This window comes from Nicotiana tabacum, chromosome 1, assembly GCF_000715075.1.
Source record: "Nicotiana tabacum cultivar K326 chromosome 1, ASM71507v2, whole genome shotgun sequence".
NCBI classification, from domain to species: Eukaryota; Viridiplantae; Streptophyta; class Magnoliopsida; order Solanales; family Solanaceae; genus Nicotiana; species Nicotiana tabacum.
Window position 1 is genome coordinate 104,004,398 of NC_134080.1, and position 21,069 is coordinate 104,025,466.

General features: G+C 36.6%; 1 protein-coding gene across 2 annotated transcripts; it reads right to left on the reverse strand.

The window, feature by feature from the left end:
- Positions 1 to 256: 256 nt before the first annotated feature.
- On the reverse strand, positions 257 to 14,639 carry LOC107828679 (secretory carrier-associated membrane protein 4-like). Of its 2 annotated transcripts, XM_075252606.1 has the most exons (12): positions 14,391 to 14,639; positions 12,198 to 12,311; positions 12,049 to 12,111; positions 11,664 to 11,697; positions 11,446 to 11,568; positions 4,846 to 4,908; positions 4,635 to 4,728; positions 4,467 to 4,512; positions 4,305 to 4,372; positions 3,577 to 3,625; positions 1,872 to 1,937; positions 257 to 610 (listed from the first exon to the last, which is right to left on the reverse strand). In XM_075252606.1, exons 1-12 carry the CDS (start codon positions 14,451 to 14,453, stop codon positions 578 to 580), a joined length of 816 nt encoding a protein of 271 aa, XP_075108707.1. In that variant the 5' UTR covers positions 14,454 to 14,639; the 3' UTR covers positions 257 to 577. The 2 variants fall into 2 exon arrangements, with proteins under 2 accessions (XP_075108707.1, XP_075108710.1); XM_075252609.1 differs by lacking the exon at positions 12,198 to 12,311 and having other exon boundaries at positions 14,391 to 14,604.
- Positions 14,640 to 21,069: the final 6,430 nt, after the last annotated feature.

Genomic DNA, 21,069 nt, shown 5'->3' on the forward strand with positions numbered 1-21,069 from the left:
CTGCTCAATCTGTCTTTATAACACCAAGATCCATTTGATATATAGGAATTTCTGCACCTTCTATTGGTCCTCATGGCAATAAGGGCTTAACAAAATTAAATTTGTCTGCTCACTTAAAAAAAAATTAAAGTTTAACTAGAGATTTACATTTTTCACTTGTAATAGTTATATTCTAAATCAAAACATTGCCTCACCCAGACTTAGAAAACAGTCAAGTTACTGTGATGGACGTCCCCAGTTTCTTCAGCACATATCATGATATTGACTCAATCCTCGTATTATCCGAACCAAATATACATATTCGATTCAAGCTGAGTCCCAAAGCAGCTATGATTATAGGTAAAATAATGCGATAGTCTAATCAAAGGTCAAACTGCGAATACATACAGAAATGACAATGAAAAGGAACATGCTTGAATGAAGCAAAAATATCAACTAAACCTAGAAAACATGCAACTGTAACACGCAAGTCATAACTAAGCCAAAACCATAATGAAGAGATAAAGGCATATGTTTAGCTTCCTCCGGAAAAGAATTGTTACTAGGACGCTGAGATCTTGAGCCACAAACTCGTGCATTACTTGTGCCCTCGAAAAAACATGTACACTTTCTGCATCGATAGTACAGAAGAAAACATCATAAGATGAGCGTAGACAGTCAGCATCCAACAATTTTTCTTTTTTCCTCCCTCCATATCAGTCATACTATCATAGGGAGGAGGAAATCAAATTGCTTGGTTTGGGAAAGCATTCATATACGGGAGGCTCAACAATAAAACAGTAAGCAGAACATAGAAGAAATATGAGGGCTGGTACTCCCCTTCTTTTTTTTCCAAAACAATGACAATGTCCGGCCATGCGCATTTCGACTATTCTACTGGGTACCTGCTACTACCTCCTACCAACACAAGTACCGGGTAACTCTGCCTTAGGCAGATGGAAAGAGATCTTTTTTTCTCTGTTAGAATTGGTCCGATTTTAACATGAGGGCTGGTACTTGGACCACTAAACTTCCCCGGGAATCAACTTTCAAGATAGTACCCATTTGAATCTTAGGATGTTTTAAGATAACTCTTTTCCCCTAAAGTTGTACAGCATTTTCACTCAGAGTAGTATGGAATAGCTTGTTATCAAGCATAAAAAAGTCTAATCACCAAAATGGTAACAGGTTAATATATACAACTTAAAATCAATTATAGGTTCTGAAAAGGGCTACCAAAAGATACAACCCCCCCCCCCCCCCAAAAAAAAAAAAAAAAAGAGACCCCCAAAACTGACTCTTCATTTAGTCCCTGTACTGGAAAACATGGCAGTTACTTTTATAGGTTGCACCAACTTGTTCAAGAGATGTACATTCTCCAAAGGGGAAGTTCTTAGATATCTAAATCTAGTTGAAAACCTAGAAAATCATCAAAGAAATGGAGATACTCTTTTCTTGATAAACGAAAGTGCAGATAATATCCCGTCCTCCCCTTCCCCAAAAAGACTGCCCTTCAAACAGCACGCAAGAGCTAAAATATGAATTAGAGTACAATTCTCTCTTTCCCTTAGATTTCACCTTTAGGCCACGTAATCATGAAGCTCAAGCCACAAGGCAAACATGAAGCAAACTAGAAAAGCTAAAAGATTTAAAATATGAATTAGCGTACAATTCTCTCTTTCCCTTAGATTTCACCTTTAAGCCACGTAATCATGAAGCTCAAGCCACAAGGCAAACATGAAGAAAACTAGAAAAGCTAAAAAGAGGAACAGGAGAGAAAGAGAACAGCAGATACCAGAAGGCTAGGTGGAAAGAATGCCCTAGTTGATTATCATACAATCAATTAATTAAATGAACCTGACATTAAGAATCTCAATTCTGTAAAACCTCACCTGCAGCACCCACAAGCTAAGCAAAGCTTCCAAGCAGAAGAAGGCAAATCCAATCAAATAAAAGATCTGCAAGAAGAAGAAGAGAAGGACAACACAGGAATCTATCAAAAAGATAAGATCAAACAGCCTGATAAGCTAATACAGGCATTAACACTATATTCTCTTAGGAGTTTTAATTATCTAAAGAAAGCTTTTGATCCACTAAATCTAATAACAAACTAACTGCAACATGCAATGAGAATATCAAAAGACAGTAATTCAAGTAAAAGTCAGTGCAAAAGTTAACTCAGACTCGATCTGTAATGAGAATTGAGGGCTTTTCCCCTTATATCCTTTTCACAATAATACTTGGAAGGGCAGTATCTACTACCCAAGAAGGCATTCAAATATTTTGAAGCGCCAAGAAGCATTTAAATTGTTGGAATAAAACAAGCATTCCATCAGTTAGAATAGAACAAGCATTCAGTAAGTTGATACCAAGGCAATCTTTTAATGTATGCTAATTTATATAGTGCCAGCACTCTAGAATAACCATCCTGGTTTTACAACTGAAATTGAAATTTTCATACTGAATGAGTTCCTGTTAGCATAAATGATGAGTAACGTTCATAGAGAGCCACATTTTTGTGCAGGCTCTATATATTTTATAGACGACGTGTATGCAATTTGTTCACAATATCAATAAATTATTGTATCAAGAGACAGCCGCAATTATAGTACACAAATTCATCATTTTAGAATTTTTTAACTTAAAATTACTATTTAATTAAACTGAGAGGGTAACTTATTAGTTAGTTAGTAAACCAAATACTGCCCATGTACTGAATGCATCCAATGGTTTGTGTAAGAACATTGGGGGAGTTCCAAATGCGGCTTTTGTGCTCAATGTATCTACTTGCTCCTCTTCAATTTTTCCCTTCTCTTCTTGCTGAGTAGGGAGTTAGTAAAGGAGGTTAAAGATATGCTTCCCCTATCTGTGGGATACATTTTTTTTTTTTTTTTTTTTTGAGAAGGTAACAAATTCCAATATATTGATAAAAGTAGTCCCTAGCACAAAGATTGTGCTAAGGAGTAACAAGTTACAAGACCCAAATTAACAAAAATCAATCTTGTAACGGCTACAAGGAGACAATGAGATCTACTAGAGACTCCTGCCTGTGGGATACTTATTCTTTATTTTTTACCAAGAACGCAGAAACTGAAATTCAGAAAAAGAGCAAATTTGTTTTATCATATATTGGTGAAGCCTTGAACTTTAAGTACTTTAAGGCCTCAAAAATAATACTCTAACTTCTTATCTACTCTTGACACCTAATATTCCTCATGGATTTCATTAATATCACATACCTAAGAAGCAGCTGCATGATGCAAACTTATTTTCATAATACCACCAAGGGATAAGGGTGGGATGGATGGGATCCCTCCACTCTTAATCAGACGTCTTAGGTTCAAGCCTTGAGAATAGAGAAACCCCTAGAAGGGAGCGCTTCCCCCTCATATGCAGCACAAATCTGGATTAGTCGGGCTAATAGATACCGGATACCAGATGGTTATACCACAAACAAACAAAAAAGCCATAATAAATTACAACAGTGGAAGGTGCACTAGTTTGTTTCAAACGTGTCAAAAAATTTGTTAATTCTTTCCACTCATTAAGCAAAGAGCAATAAAGTAAACAAAGAGCAATAAAGAATACACAACTTACCCCAACCAACACATGGTCAGAGAAGACATCAATTGCTGCAAGGATACCCCTAGAATAAAGTAAAAAAGAAAGCAGAAACAATTAGTGAAAATATGGCAATGACAATCCAAGGGAAAATGGAAAACCCCTGATAACAATCCACTTCATTTAACAGGCATCAATATTTCATCGTTCCCTTATTCATGCACAGAAAGAGCATTTTTCACCATTCAAGACCAGCATAGCTCACTCAGTTCATTAAAAAAAATCACATATCAGGGTACAACCAGCACTTTAAGGGGACAATTTGCTTTTATCTGTTTCATATCAATATGGAACAAATATCCTTATAAAAAAAAATCGATATGGTACAAATGCAGGAAAACTGATGCACCAATGAGGGAAACAGTAATCTGTTGGTCACAAAACTGAAGCATGTGCTTTTTATGGTGCATGACACTAGGGGTTTCTTGAGATCTTCAACTCTTCTAGCATCACCCTATGAACCAAAATATTTGAACAAACAAGGAGGAAAAGGTGACAAGGCAACTGCATCCAATTTAGCTGCGAGCACAGTTTCCTAGGATAACGTAGAATTTAAAATATATTTTCACCTAAAAAGTATATCCTTAAAGACTAAAAGGAAATTCTACTATGCTAAAACAGCCTATCAAACTAGCAGCTTCTACAGAACATTTCACTCAACGGTGCAAGGTTAATGCACTAAAAATTACAGAAGCAGAACTTACGTTAAGGATTTTCCGTGAAATACAATGGGAGGAGCAATAGCAGCAAGTATGCAAAATCCGATGTGAATCTGCACGTATAGAAACATAAAAGGTTAATTACTAAAAATCAAATCCGGACATAAAATAGGCAGCATCTTTATCACTTTTGTTAGCAGAACGAACCAAGTAGAACATGAAAAACCAGCCAAACTTCAGTGCGCTGTCAGTCCTGCACATCACCACAAGCTCAGAGTAAAAAGTCAGCATCCGGAAATCAAAAAATATGAAAAACAACTGACGGGATATTTTATTAAGGAGATTATGAAAAGATATTGAAACAACACTAGATACCTCATCGCGTTATACAGAGGCCTGTACCACAAAACGTACGAAAGGGGACATCCCATTAAAGCATATATTATAGCCAGGAAAAAGATTTTAACACCTAGATAAAGCAAGAACTAGATAATGTCAGAAGAATTGAACTCGAATTTTTTTTAAACCTTTAAACCAATAAAAGAGAATGACATATAAGCAGCAGCAAAGAGAGAATAAAACTCACCACCACCCCTAATCCAACAGATAGTCACGGCAAGAACATTGAACGCCAGACAAAAGACAATACCTGAAAAAGAATCAGAGCAAATCCAAAGAGGCGATGAAATAGAAGAAAATTCAGATAACACTTGAAAAAAAGAGTAAGGAAAATAGAAAAATATCCACATAGCACTTGAAAGAAAGAGTAACATTTGTGAGAGAGAAGCCAACCGTGCCATAAAGCAGATAGTCATCTATCCCAGTATATTCTTTTCCACAACAGCTATAAACCCTGTCATGTAACAAAAAATCTACTAGTTTCGCTTCAAGCTATTCAAGTTACTCACATTTCAACCTCAAATGTCGAGTCAAGTGAATTAGATGAAGTTGCCAAATAGCTTACTTTTAGGTTCCATATCTATTATCGTTTTGTTATTATTAGTGAAGAAACGGCTTTGCTGAATTTCAATCAAAACTTTGGACAATTGAAACTTCAGAGCTGAACGGTTGTTAAAGTTTGAAAAGATAAAATCAATACTTGCAACTACTTATTTTACGCTGCTTGGATCCCAGAGAGAGGTGTAAACAGAAAGTCTAAAGCCTTTTGACCCTAATCATAAATGGCAGCAGCGACAAAAACAGAAGTACTTTCATTCCATCTGTTTCTCTCATACATTATTTTTAAATTCAGTAAGCAAAATTTTATCAATGATAATGACAAACCAACCAATAAAATGGAGGCTGGTGTATGCAAAAATAGGCCATCCCTTTTACAAAACCAAAAGATCACTTCTATATAAAAGCTAGTCCTTGAATGAGCTAATGAATACTATCATTCTGCTTCTCCCATACACTATATGCTCCGTGGGTTCAGAAAATGAGGCTTGCAAAATAGAGAATGCATGCAACTTAAAGGAGAAAACAAGAAAAATGAAGGAATAGGTAGGGAAAAAAGTTGGAAAGTAGAAGTGAAAGGTTGCTTGCGAGAAAACCAAAATCTATACAGTGATAATCTACGGATAATCTACGATGGGGCACTTCTAAGGAAGGGGCATATACAGTGAAGGCAGGCTACAATAAACTTTGTGCTTTGAATGAAGTTATTGACATGTGGCCTTGGAAGCTAATCTGGAAAACCAAAATGCCTACAAAGGTCTGTTTTGCATGGACGACTCTTAAAGATGCTATTTTGACACAAGACAATCTTTGTAGGAGGAGCTTCCAGATTGTTAATAGATGCCACATGTGTAAGCTAAACTCAGAATCAATCAATCACCTATTTCTGCATTGCACAATGGCTATTGATCTCTGGCACATGTTCTTCTCAATTTTTGGTATCAGCTGGACACTACCTCAGAACATTAAGGAAGCAGTTGAAAGCAGGAGCTTTTGGAAAGTCAGCAAGGCCATCAAAAGTATCTGGAAAATGGTCCCAGGTTGCATATTTTGGTGTCTTTGGACATAAAGGAATCGAAGATGTTTTGATGGCATTTCAACTCCTATTCACTTTTTGAAAGCTAGATGTCTGGTGTATCTTTTTAGTTGGAGTAATATCTCCCCTGTAAATAATGTTATCCCCTTTCTAGACTTTATTGGCGCAATGAGCCTAGCCTGATGGCCCTTTTTTTGGTTAGCTCCCTATGATTAGAACAGCACATGATGTACTGGAGCTAACATCTCTTCTTTTGTACTAATTGCATCTTCTTGATGCCAGCAATACAACACCTTACTTCATCAAAAAAAAAAAAAAAAACCAAAATCTATCACCTTAACTTCTGCATCTTTCAAAGTTAAGACTGGTGCAGAGTATGGAAAGGAGAGATGTTACAGACTGGTGCATACACTTTGACTTGCAAGTTCGAGGCTTTTTTACAGAATTTTCAATGTCACATAACAGAAGTGTATGCCCCAAATTGTAGAATAGAAAGGAAAATAGTATGGAGAGAAATTGGTGCAGTGAAAGGATTGATGAAAGGTCCTTGGGCGGTTTGTGGTGATTTAAATGTTACAAGGTACCCTTCTGAAAAACGGGAATGTTCAAAGAGGTCCAGGGCCATGGTGGAATTCTCGGATTTTGTAGAAGATATGGAGTTGATAGACCTTCGACTTGAAGGAGGCTACTATACTTGGTTCAAAGGGGACAATCATACAACCGCTTCAAGAATTGATAGATTTCTCATTTCAGAAGAATGGGATGAAAGCTTCAGAAACATCAAGCAAATTATCCAACAAAGGCTGATTTCTGACCATTCACCTGTGGCTTTATACTGTGGTGCTTGGGAACAAGCTAAATCATACTTTAAGTTTGAAAATTGGTGGCTGAATGTGGAAGGTTTTGATGACAGAATTAGAGACTGGTGGACATCTTTTGAATTCTCAAGAAAACCAGATTACATTTTAGCTTGCAAGTTAAAAGCGCTCAAGGGCAAGCTAAAAGAATGGAGCAGAAGTTGTGAAGGTAATTTGGGATTGCAAAAATCAAAATTGCTGAGTCAACTCGCAGGTTTTGAGGCAACACAACAACTAAGAGCGCTGACAGAGGAGGAATCAGTGAGGAAAGCAATTACTCTAATGGAGATTGAGGAACAACTAAGAATGAAGAAAGTGCATGGAGACAGAAATCAAGAGCTCTGTGGCTCAAAGAAGGGGACAGGAATACAAATTTTTTCCATCGTACTGCCAATGCACACAAGAGAAACAACATCATTGATCAACTATCGATTCGACATGTAGCCGAGGATCCAGCCAGAATAGAGAACGAGATCATTGAATTCTACAAGGGGTTATACACAGAACCTGAAGAGTGGAGACCAACGGTCAATTTCGAAAATAGCCCAAGAATTTCTGAATCAGAGAGGGAGTCTTTACAGAGTAACTTTGAGGAACAAGAAGTTTTGAGCTGTCTGAAGATGTGTGCAAGTGACAAGGCCCCAGGTCCGGATGGATACACAATGGGTTTTTTCATAAAGTGTTGGGACATTTTGAAGGAAGACATCATGGAGGCCTTCAACAACTTCCATTCGCAGGAGATGTTTGAGAAAAGCTTCAATGCAACATATATAGCTTTGATTCCAAAGAAGACAGGTGCGAAAGAATTGAGAGATTTCAGACCGATCAGTCTGATAGGGAGCTTCTACAAACTGCTCTCAAAAGTCTTGACTGAAAGACTTAAGAGGGTGGTAGGGAAAATTGTCGATGCTCAACAAATGGTTTTCATCAAAGGAAGACAAATAATAGATGCAGTGTTGATTGCCAACGAAGCTGTGGATTCAAGAATAAAAAAGAAAGAACCTGAAATCTTATGCAAATTAGATATTGAGAAGGCCTATGATCATGTAAATTGGAGCTTCTTACTCATAATGCTAGAACAAATGGGTTTTGGGCAGAAATGGAATAGATGGATGAAATTTTGCATATCTATGGTAACATTCTCCATTCTCATAAATGGATCTCCTAAAGGTTTTTTCCATTCACACGGAGGTCTAAGACAAGGTGATCCTTTATCTCCCTTTCTATTCATTATAGCTATGGAAGGATTGAACAACATGATCAAAACGGCTAAAGTCAGTGGATGGGTTAAAGGTTTTGAGGTAAACAGGAGTGGGGCAAACAATCTAAAGATCACACATCTCCAATATGCTGACGGTACTCTAGTCTTCTGCGACGCTGAAAAGGAACAACTAAGATTCCTAAGGATCATTTTGGTCTTATTTGAGGGAGTCTCAGGATTACACATCAACCGGAGAAAGAGCAATATTTTCCCCATTAATGAAGTTAACAACATGGAGGAACTGACACAGATATTGGGAGGAGAAGTTGGGTCCCTGCCAACTGTTTACCTTGGGATGCCTCTTGGTGCAAGATCCAAATCAAAAGAGATCTGGAATTCAGTCATAGAAAAGTGTGAGAAGAAGTTGTCAAGATGGAAATCGCAATACCTATCATTGGGGGGAAGGCTAGTTCTAATCAACTCAGTATTAGACTCACTTCCTACTTATATGATGTCTTTGTTCCCAATTCCAGCCGGCATTTTACAGAGATTGGACAAACTACGAAGATCATTCCTTTGGCAAGGTAATAAGGAGAAAAAGGTCTTCCATTTAGTTAAATGGAAGACACTCACAATGGCTATAAAACAAGGTGGTTTAGGAATAAGGAATTTGAAGAATCAAAGCAAGGCTCTTAGAATGAAATGGTTATGGAAGTACTCTCAAGAACCACAATCTTTATAGGGCAAAGTGATAAAAGCTAAGTATGGTGAGGAAAATAACTGGGTGTCAAAAAAAGTCAAAACATCATGTGGAATAAGTGTGTGGAAATCCATCAGAGAATTTTGGCCTATAATGAAGAACCACTCCTCCATTAGAGTGAACAACGGAAGGAACACATCATTCTGGAATGATAACTGGTTAGGACACGGAAGCTTAAAGGAAAGACACCCCGATATGTTTGGTTTAGCACATAACCAGCACAGGACAGTAGCTGATATGAGGAGTCATCAAGGATGGGAAATCGCTCTCAGAAGACAGCTGAATGACTGGGAGATAACAAGATTAGCTGACCTTTACAAAGAGCTGGAAGCATTTAAAGGATTACAGGAAGGGTTTGATTTACTTTGGTGGCAGAGGCACAACAGAGGGGTTTACCGGGTGAAGGATGCATATAAGATTTTGAATCATAATAATCAACAGGTACACCCATGGCCTTGGAAACATATATGGAAAACAAAGATTCCATACATGCTTCACTTGGCTACTAGCAAAGGAGGCGGTATTAACCCGGGATAATCTCATAAAAAGGGGAATTTCACTGTGTTCTAGATGTTTTCTATTTGGGGAAAATGTTGAAACTGTCACCCATTTATTTCTACATTGCAAGATTACAGATCAACTATGGAAAATCTTTATTAGTCTTAGGGGTATTTCATGGTCAATGCCATACAGGCTTAAAGATGTTCTTTATAGCTGGGAAGAAGCTGGAGCTGAAGCAACTAGTAGAGATAGATGGAGGATTGTCCCGGCTTGTATATGGTGAACAGTTTGGAGGGAAAGGAACGCTAGATGTTTTGAAGATAGAAGCAATCCAGTGCAGAAGATCAAACTCAATTGTATTCTTCTTTTTTGTTTTTGGTGTAAACAGATTTACACAGAAGATACATTGACAATCATAGACATACTAGGATCTTGCTAGGTCTCAAATCAGAACATCTACTAATCCTCTTCATGTAAATTTGGTTTTCAGTGCAACCTATGTACTGATGTTTCTAATATATACAATAGTTACCAATTCAAAAAAAAACAAAGGTTGCCTTTATTGCACCATACGAACTAGTAATTCTATTAGCTAAACAAGATATTAGTCTATTACCCACCCACGATTAATTCGTTATCATCATTTAAGAAAAGAATTGCCAATTTTTCCATGGGAAACAAGCAAATTCAATTTCACATAAATGAAAACAGCTAGTCATCAACTTAAGTCTTAAAATACTAGCTCATTCGAGTAAGAGACATTTGCTAGCGTTAAACTTACTAAGTAAGATGAAGCTACTGATGCTCTCAGTATGTGTTTGTTTTTACAGAAACAACATTCGGCTATCAATTTAATAGAGGAATTTATGGTTGAACTTCTGGCTATTAGTAGTCTGAATGGTCTTGGCCCTTGGGACAGGGATCTTAATTTTCTGTTGAAAACCTGAATGAATTCAAGTTTGATCGGTATTCGATTATACAGTTATACTGGTCCTTGTTTCAACAGAAATTAGGCAGAAGCAGACGGGAAAGGAATTTCATTTTTTTGTCATAAGCTTGGACCCGGCGCATAGTGGGAGCTTAGTCAACCGGGCTGCCCCCCCCCCCCCAAACCACTTTTTATTTTTGTCACAAGCTTGGACCGAAAAGCAGATAGTATATTTCCACGTTATATCTTTTAAGCTAAATCCTGAAAAAGAGAAGCAAAGAAACCAATGCACCCTACACATATTGAGCCCAAGGAAAAGCGAAGAGACTGAAGAATTTCATGTGAGATCAAATATTCTGCACTAGTAGGCACAAATTTCTCTAATTATAATCAGATGGTAATTGTGCATGTACGACTACAGATGTCCGAGGACATGGCTCTGGATAGGAAGGGGTGGAGATCGAGTATTAGAGTTGTAGGTTAGGAGAGAGTCGAACGTTTTTTTTTTCCGGGGGCGGGGCTGGCCTGTTGATGTTTCGCTGTGGGTTGTTAGTGGTTTATGTAGTTTCCTCACTATTTCCTATGGTAGTATTGTTGTTTATTGTTATTGCTTTTACATCTATTTTTCTATTTCTTACGATGTTGTTACTATTTTTTTTATCTTATATTGTTATCATTGATCGATTGTCTATTGTTTATTTTTCTTCCTCTCGAGCCGAGGGCCTTTCGGAAACAGCCTATCTAGGTGTAAGGTATGCGTACATTCTACCCTCCCCAGACCCCACTTGTGGGATTTTATTGGGTTGGTGGTGGTGGTGGTGGTGGTAATTGTGCATGTACTTAATGACAATTGGAGATCAGAGAAACATTTGCAGAATAAAACCTCTTGATATTCAAAGAAAACATTACTATCTAAGAGAAAATAAAACAGAAGTGAAGACACTACCTAACCAACTCGCAAATGCCAAATACTGCAGCTTCCGAGAATGAGCTGGTATTTCATTTGCTATATCATGATGAATAATTGGGAAAAAGGGAGGCCAATTCCTATCATCAGTTGGCACACCAGCTGGATTGAATCATAGAAACACATCATCTAGGCATGCTAAAGAGAGAATAAGCCAATTTAATAACAATCTGAAACTAGCTCAAGTCATTGCTTACCGCCAGCAACAGCATCTTCTCTTCGTTTAATATCCTGTCAAACGGGCAATTAATGAATATCATGCAGAAGCCTCAAACTGAGTTGAAGCAGATATGAACTAGAATAAACTACATAAGTTACGGAACTCAACGCAAAATATTTAGCTAAAAGAGCATTCTGGAAATCATTCATCAGCCTCAAATATAAATCGGGAAAAGTATAGACTAAAATAGCACAAAAGTTGAAGAGGTTGCAGTAAATATTTTAGCCAAAAATCTAGGAACTAAACTTTTAAAAAGAATTTGCACCCTTGCAGCGACAATCAGAAATCAGCAAGAGAAAAATGTAGAAATTCACATTGCAAATGAAAATTTTAATTTTTAGGGAAAAGAAAAAAAGAACAACTCTTTCTCTCCTTTGCAGATCTGCTTCCCAATTTGCTAATTCTTTTTGCTTTTTATTGGAACCCTGAAAGAAAATTCAAAAGAACAGATTCAGAAAAAAACTCTATGTTCTTTACAAAACTGCAAACAAGAGCATATCAACTTCATTACATTCGTAGAATCCAATGGGATGTCAATAGTTGCATCATGCTTTTGACCAAAACCAAGACTACTAGCAATCATTTGAGGAAAGCGTGATTTAGATGCAGGCGCAGAGCCACCATTCTACAAGAAAACACAGATGATAAATGAGGATTTTGCATATTAAGAGCAGAGTCAAAGTAAACAGTGTATAAGAAGTTACAATTTGAATATTATAATATAGCAATAACTGCACTTCAACAAAGCAATTTTAAGTTGATCATAAATTCACTGTAATAGTTCCAGAACTCAGTTTGGCCATTTTGGTAACAATACTCACGACCTTGAAAGATTAGTAGAAAATCCATATAATTCTTGATGAGAGGACAAATCTTGGATTTTAATGGTTCTAGGTATTTCCAGGTCCTATGACATATATGTGGGATTGTGAGTCTAAATAAGGAAGTAAGAAAGAGTTTTCTGAAGGATATGGAAGCCAAGTTCCAACAGGGCAGGGCAGCAAGTGACATTTGATAAAGTGAACCACTTTATGCAACTAACCACATGGGCTACAAAATCTGTTCTAGTTAACGTAAGTAACCTCTTAAGACCTTTAAGGTATTAGCTTATTGACTTGGTATTTTTCTCATAAGTCTGATTGTTTCTTCTTCTTTTTCGATGATGGGTGGTATCTGGCCACCTTGCACATCTCAATTATTCCAACAAGCACCTGCAACTCCTACCAGAAAAGGGAACCGAATATCTCCACCCACCAAGGCTCAAATACACTAAGGTTTCAAGACATGAATGTTTAAAAATTTGTAGCTTTTTTGACTTCCCTCATAACATAGGCGACGACATTGCTTGTATTCACAGTCTTGATGAAGTAATGATAGGTGAATTGGTAGAATTTGAAGAGGGTAAGGCATTGCTCTGAATTTGGAATCAAATAATGTTTGTGTTGCATTAATGGGTAATGGTTTGTTGATACAAGGAAGTTCTGTAAAGCAACAGGAAGAATTGCTCAGACACCCGTGAGCGAGGCCTATTTGGGTCGTGTTATAAACGCCCTAGCTAAACCCACATCATAGATACCTTCTTATTAATGTATACACATACTCATTTTATATATCAAAAAAGAATATACATATATATAGAGAGAGAGATCATAGATCCCTTGCCAGCTATTTAGCAAAACTGGTTCCACAAAGAAAAAGAGACTGATCTTTCATTGCTTATTTTCCTCTCTTTTTTACAATAAAGATAAATTTTTAAATGTTTAAACTGCGCCCTTTTGTTCTTAAATAACTTGGTAAACCATAACTCATATTATTGTGTATTGTCATTGTTTTTCCTACCTCCATTTTCCTTAAATGTGTGAAAAGGAATGCACTATACCTAAACATAATAATTCAAACAGAAACAACCTTCATTTAATAGTCGTCATCAAGGACCAGAAACTGTGTATAAAACAGGTAATGTCCAAATTTCTTTTACAACAGAGTCCAATTTCAAACATATCCCAACCTTTAATAGTGTAATTTGTATTTTGTTAAACGGGACGAAGAATCAGTCTTTTGATCCTCCTCGAGCCTACTCTAGACTTTCAAAGTACGACTCTAATATAGTTGGTGCAGACGCACACCCACTAAGAAAGCTAAATAAAAGAAATTTCCAAGTAGAAAATCAGCTAAAGTTTTATTTATTCTCATATTCAAATCGCGAGAACAAATAGCTGGGGTGATTCCTTCTCCTATGTCTAAATCTTAGTAGGCGGAATTAGCTGCTAGTTGTGCTAGTGGGAGCGGGTAACCAGGTGCAAGATAGTTGAGGTGGGAGCAGGCTGGCCCAAACAAAAAAAAAATTAATTTCACTAAAATACTACTCCTACTATAACTTTACCACACCGACAAACCAATCTTAAACACCAAAATGTACCTAAAAATGTTACTATAATTTTCTAAATTCCTTTAGAATAACAAAAATAAATGCTAAATTCCTTAACAAACTTCCACGATTAGAGTAGTCAAATCTAGATCAAACAACTCATTCTAAATACCACAAAAATAGCCGATAAAAAATCACAAAAATCGACAAAATGGATAACGCAGAAGATAATTTGTAAAAAGCTAGATCTAAGAAATGCACCCATTTCATAATTAAATAAAATTTAAAATTAAAAAAAAAAAAAGAATAAAAGTGCATTGAGAAAAAGGCGGTAACTGAAAAAGGATTGACTTCAGGCTCCTCTTCGTCAAACGGATTCGGATCGTTTCCTCTACTCATTTTTCTCTCTCTTCTTCAACTTTACGACAAGAAAATTTGCAGAGAATTTTGAAGTATCAAAGTGAAAATTATAGCAGAATTTATGGACGGATTTGTGTATATATATTGGAGAGATATAAAGCAAAGGTGACTGAAGTAAGTATCACATTCTGTTCTGGTACGACATCTAAATTGCTCTTTTGTAACGCGGGATATTGAATTGAGAGTTGAATTATATATTTGCCCACCAGAGGGTGTGAAATCACCGGCTAATGCCACTTCATAAGCGGTAGGTTGTTCTGGTGCAGTCCGTGTTTATGAGAAGAATTTGGTCTTGCTATATTATACTGACACGTGGAACTGATGTGAAAGATCGAACGGTGAACTGACTGGAGGCTTAATTTGTCTTAGTGTGGATGTTGTGTATAGTTGATTTTGCTTTCGCTTTGCTGCTTTGCAACGCATCTGGATATGATCTGTAATTACGATTTTATCCTTCACCGAAAGGCAGGTCTCATGTCTTCAATGGATATAATGGGGATGGGAATTTTTAGGTGTATTTTAGTCCTAGCTGTTCATTTTGTCTGTTTCCTTATTCATAGTTTTCAAAGATTTCACTACACTTAATAATGAGGAACTATGGAATTTGAATTAGTGACATTACAATTTAAACTTTTCTTTATTTCATCAATTGGTATTAAAAGTTAATTGGCTCGATCAATTCAAAGTTTACAAGATAATAAGTTAACTAAGCTAATAAAGTTTTTTCTGTCAAGAAATTTTTAATTCCAATACATCGAACTTCCCAACCATCCCTCCATATCCTTTGATGATAGTTTAAATTGTTACTTCTTAAATAACTAGTTGTTTTTTTGGGAAAGTGATCACGCCTAACTCTAATCCTAAAAAAGATAAGTGGTCGCTACAAATATAATCCGGTCTAAAAGTCCGGAGTCGAATCCCACAAATAACTAAGGCTTAGTTATAACTGTTTAATATCACTAAGAAGACAAGTTTGAACAATTTTCTAAATTATAAAGATTGAGATTTATATTTCTAATTAATTAACTAGCAAATACTAGAAAGCGGTAAAATTATCAACTAACGAGACAAAGGGTTGGAGACTAAATTAAGGAGGTCTAGAGTTATGATTTTCTCAATTGTCGGAATCCTTCCTGTTATGTTCCCTACAATTTCGCCAATGTATTCTCTACTGATCGTGAGCACTTTAGGTGTTGTAATTCTCTCTTGAGCAACTACAATAATTTACTAGATATATTCTCTCGAACTACGCTAGTTGGCTTCATCTAACCGCTCATTATGACCACGTCAAGGCTTTGTTATTTCTAAACATACCTTTAAACCTATTGTATTGATTTCTCAAATACGTTAGGAGTGACGTTGTTCAACAACCACCTAAATATGTATATTTTCTCAAGCAACACATAATAAATAGGTACAGTCAATCGATGGACATTCAATCACAACTAAAATAAGCACATAGTTGAACAAATAGATAAATTCAAAGGCTAAATTATATTAAAACATAACAAGAATTCATCCTCCAAGAGGTTCCATCAAAACTCTAGATAACAAATTAGCTATTCATAATAGTATGCATAACTACAATACTAGAATTCATAACCAATAATGAAAATAGGAAGAAGGAAGTGAAAAACTCGTGGAAAAATTCTCCGCCTTGCTCCTAATGTGTTCTTGCCTCCTTAGGTCGAATCCCTGGTCTCCTTAGCCTTCTTAAGTCTAAATTATGTCCAAAGTGCTTAAAATACCATTTTTTCATGTATATATACCAAGTAGGGTCAGGTCCAAACAATTATAACTTCTCCTACGTGAAAAAGGACACTTTTTTCCGAACAGGACGTGCGTGGCTGCGCATCGACCGCGCACTTTGGCTAGTTTCTGCCTCATTTGCGTTGTCCGTGCGCGGCCGCGCACTTTTCACCCTGTTTTGTTGGGAATTTGAAAAAACATAAAACATGAAAGTTGTAGTCTTTTGGATTAGATTTCCAACCATATATTTTGGAGCCCAAATGGAATTTTGAGAAAAAAGTTATGTGTATTTTACTAGACAGTGTACAATATACCTACTCGATTCTTCGTTTCGTTGCTCTATCATCCGTTGATCCTCGAACACGATCCCAGCTTAATTCATTGGGCTTTTACTCAGATTTCAAAGCTCCAAATCACTTGAATTCATTCCATAACATCTACATAGCTCGGAATCACTCCTACAAGGCATAAAACACACAATTAGTGCAAAATACTAGCTATTAAAGCTCAAACTCAATTAAAGTGCAGTAAATTAGAGTGTAATAAGCGACTAAAATACGTAATTATAGCCTATCATCAATACCCCACACTTAAATTATTGCTCGTCCTCGAGCAATCACACTACACTTTATATAGACGCGCTCTTTTTAAATAATTCTCCTAATTCATCACACCAAGAATATTTAAAATAGACTAAGCACAAAACGTAACATCTTTACCTCAAGATTTGACTCACAAGTACCATGCATTATTCATAACTAACTCATTTACTCTAACATAGAGGTCACTGACATTACCTTTCCTTCACGGATCAAGTGCCCTCACACAACAAAAGAGAGTAGTTCCACACAATAAAATTTAATAACACTTAGGAACTCAAGATAGAAAGAATTCACTCACTCTTAAAAATAGCATTCATATGCCACAAAAGATGCACCATATGTTTTCCTGTAGTGTACTACTCTACTAATCGAGATCATTTAGTCTAGGATCAAGTTGGACTTTATTTGATTGTAATGTAGGTTGTGGGACGAGTAAGATACATTTAGATATAAGAGTGACTACACCTCCCTAAGCACCTTAATACATATATTATAACATTCAAACCCCACACTTATGTCAAATCATAACTCCACCTTCACATCACTATATATTAACTTCATTCTTCTTTAAGCACACTTACATCAAGAGCCACCACTTATCAAGGAATATTTTTTGCAACAATCCAACTATTTTTTTCTTTTTCAATTCAAGTGGCTCTTACTTTTTCAAAATAGTGCACCTTTCTCCTTATTTCATTAGTTCCACTCAAAAGCCAAACCAACCACCCCACACTTTAACTTTTACAAAGTTCATAACTATTCAAGTGCTCATGGGAGGTTAAATGGTTCAAATAGATGGTTAGTTCAAACAAATGAGTAAGGCTTGTAATGTGGTTGCCAAAGAAACAGGATTACAGACTCAAAGGGGTTAACTACGATACATAATAATTAGGCAGGTAAAATATACATATCTGGCTCAACAAAAAAACGTCTATGTCACTTCCAAGACTTAACAAAACTACTATTTCGCTTTGTACAGACACGGGACAAGTTCTAGGCATCAAATGCAATGCAAAGAATAACACCCAAACCTCACACACACACATGACACATAACTCCTCAGGATTAGATTAATCAAGACACTCTAGTCAAAGCAGTTAACCAAATTTAAAATCATACAATTTAAGGTTCTTATACAAGAGTCAAAAACTAAGCCTAAGCGTCACAACCAAAGTACTCACCATTCTCAAGGCATAACTAAGTCAAGGGATATTGCTTCAATTCAAAACACAACACAATGCCTCATATTCCTAAAAAAACTAACTACACCCGGTTCAAACAAAATCCTTGGCAAAGAACCGCGACACAAAGAAAAACCAAGGGGGGTTGCTACACTACCTATAAAGAAATCTTTTTGTCCTTTTTCCTTAGACTTAAATCCCTCAAAAAAATTGTCTAATAGATCCATCGTCGGGAAAAGTCCAATCTTTAATATATATATATATATATATATATATATATATATATATATATATATATTATTCAATTAAACTAACACAGTTAAAGTAGCATAGAAAGTCACTCAGACAATCTCCTCACCCCACATTTAAAATTGTGCATTGTCCCCAATGCACATCATAACTATAGGAGGGTAAAAGAAACTCCCTGGTAGGCCAAAGGCTGAAGCACTAGCAGCTCATGGGGTACTCAGACTTCTCCCAGGCTTGGTCCTTCGTGCGAATACCTCACACTTAGTTCCAACCATTTGGTTTGCTGTTGCATCCTTCCAATAGCTTTTCTTTCCATGCCCCTAGAAAATCAAAAATTGACACTACAAAAATAGTACAATTTAAAAATAATAATAAAAAATAAAAGAAAGCAGTAAAGCTGGGTTGTCTCCCAACAAGCGCTTGATTTAACGTCGCAGCACGACGCGAATCACTTTTTGCCTCTACCGCGAGCTTATGAATTGATCCCTCAATTTGGCTTCAAGTTTTCGGTTTTGCTCCAGGGGTGGTGGAACAAATCTAATTGGCCCAAGCAACCATTGTACTATTCTACACTTCTTGGCTTTTAGATGAGGTATGTAGTCCTGTCTTTCTGGCATGAAAAATTCCATAATGTAGGCACATTGTTCCTCGTTCCTTGACTCCTCAACCGGCTTGGATGGCTCTATTTCCATATCGTCATCCAATAACAATGTGGAAGAATATTTGGAGTGAGGCCCAATGCGCACAAACACATGAAATTCAGGACTTTCAACTTCCTCAACATCAATGATACTAGAGTGAACAAAATTTATATCCTCAATGTCCTTGGCTGTTCTAGTCTCACTTCTTCAACATCGATATCCTCAAATTGTAGTTGGCTAGGTTGTTGATGTTCTACTCTGACCTCCATAGCACCACAAATTCATGCTCTTTTTGGCTCCTATCCCCGAAATTGGCTTGATGAGCATTAAAAGCTTCAACCACTTGACTCACTTGAGCCTCCAAGTTGCGAATCTCGCCTTTCTATCTGCAATTGTTTTTCATTATTTTGTTCCAGAAGGCACTTTAATATATTCTTGATCTCCTTCAGTTCTGCATCCCCAGGTTCTTTGTTCCTGTTAACTTCACAAGAAAAGGTAGAACCATCATAGTAAGGGATTGGAGAAAGATAAAAAAATATAAGCACAACCATAAAGTGACCATTTTTACCACCACACACATTTCACAAATAAGACTGAATTGGTGCACATAACTCGCTCTCAGGAATATTTTGATAATTTTGATACAGGTAGTTTCCTTCATAATATGTATGAGGATCAATAGTAGAATTATCTACGCCTAAATTTCCATACTTCCAAGATGTCATGCTTCTCAAATCAACAGTTATAATAAAAGAATACAAAAAACACAAAACAAAATAAAAGTTCAAACTTGAAACCTAGTAATATATATAGCTACAGCTATATCGTTAGTTCCCCGACAACGTCTCCAAAATTTGATCACGCCCAACTCTAGTCCTAAAAAGGATAAGCGGTCGCTGCAAATATAATCTGTCTAAAAGTCCAGAGTCGAATCCCAAAGAGAACTAAGGCTTAGCTATAGTTGTTTAATATCATTAAGAAGACAAGTTTGAACAATTTTCTAAATTATAAAGATTGAGATTTATATTTCTAACTAATTAACTAGCTGTCACGACCCAAACCGATAGGCCGCGATGGGCGCCTGAGTCTTACCTGTCAAACACCCCTAAGCATGCGTCTAAAATATGAACCTGAATAACATCTGTTGCGTTACAAAATTAACATACGTGAAAGAAGCCTGCCATCAAGGCATATGTACGTATATAGGCAGAATACAGTGGGTGAGCCGACAAGGCTGCTATAGACAACTATACATCAAAAACTGAAAGCCGACAAGGCCACATACAAACCAACTAGACATACTGTCTACAGACCTCTAGTAGAAACATAACTGTACAAAGACGGGACTGAGCCACATCATACTCATATACATATATATGTACAAACGTATTGTACCAATATCAAAAGCAGCTCCGGATCAAATGGAGCACGCCAACTCTCATTGATCAGGGATCCTAAGAAGGGGGACCATCAGCTTGCCTACCTGCACCTGCGGGCATGAAACGCAGGCCCCGTGAAATAGGGCGTCAGTACGAAAAATTTACTGAGTATGTAAGGCATGGAAATTAGTACGTAAAAGACATAGATGAAATATGAAATACTGAAACACATTTTTAAATTTGAATAACTTTGTAAATACCGAACCGTTTATAACGTCATGCACATGCGTGTAAATGTCATGCCATGCATAGGTATGGTGTACATAATATCATCAAGCTACTGAGACATCCCATCATATCATCTCGACCACTGTGGGTAATGTCATCAACATATACCAGCTGATTAGGTGGTGGTGCGTATATAACGTCGTAACCTTTCCCAAATCACATATACATATATATACATACATATATATGCGTATATAACGTCGTTTGAATACATATATATATGCGTATATAATGCTATTTGAATCATATTTCAGCCACTGTGGGCAACATCATCATCATATACCAGCTGATCAGGTGGTGGTGCGTATATAATGCTGTAATCTTTTCCCATATCCCATATACATATATTTACATATATATGCGTATATAACGATCTGGTCATGGGTCAATGCACATGAATGCAATACATGAAAAATACGTTAATAAAATCTTTCAGAATCTCATAAGACCATTTTGCCTTTGAGTAATATCATCAAGTAAACTCTTTTCAACTTCCGTATTTTTTT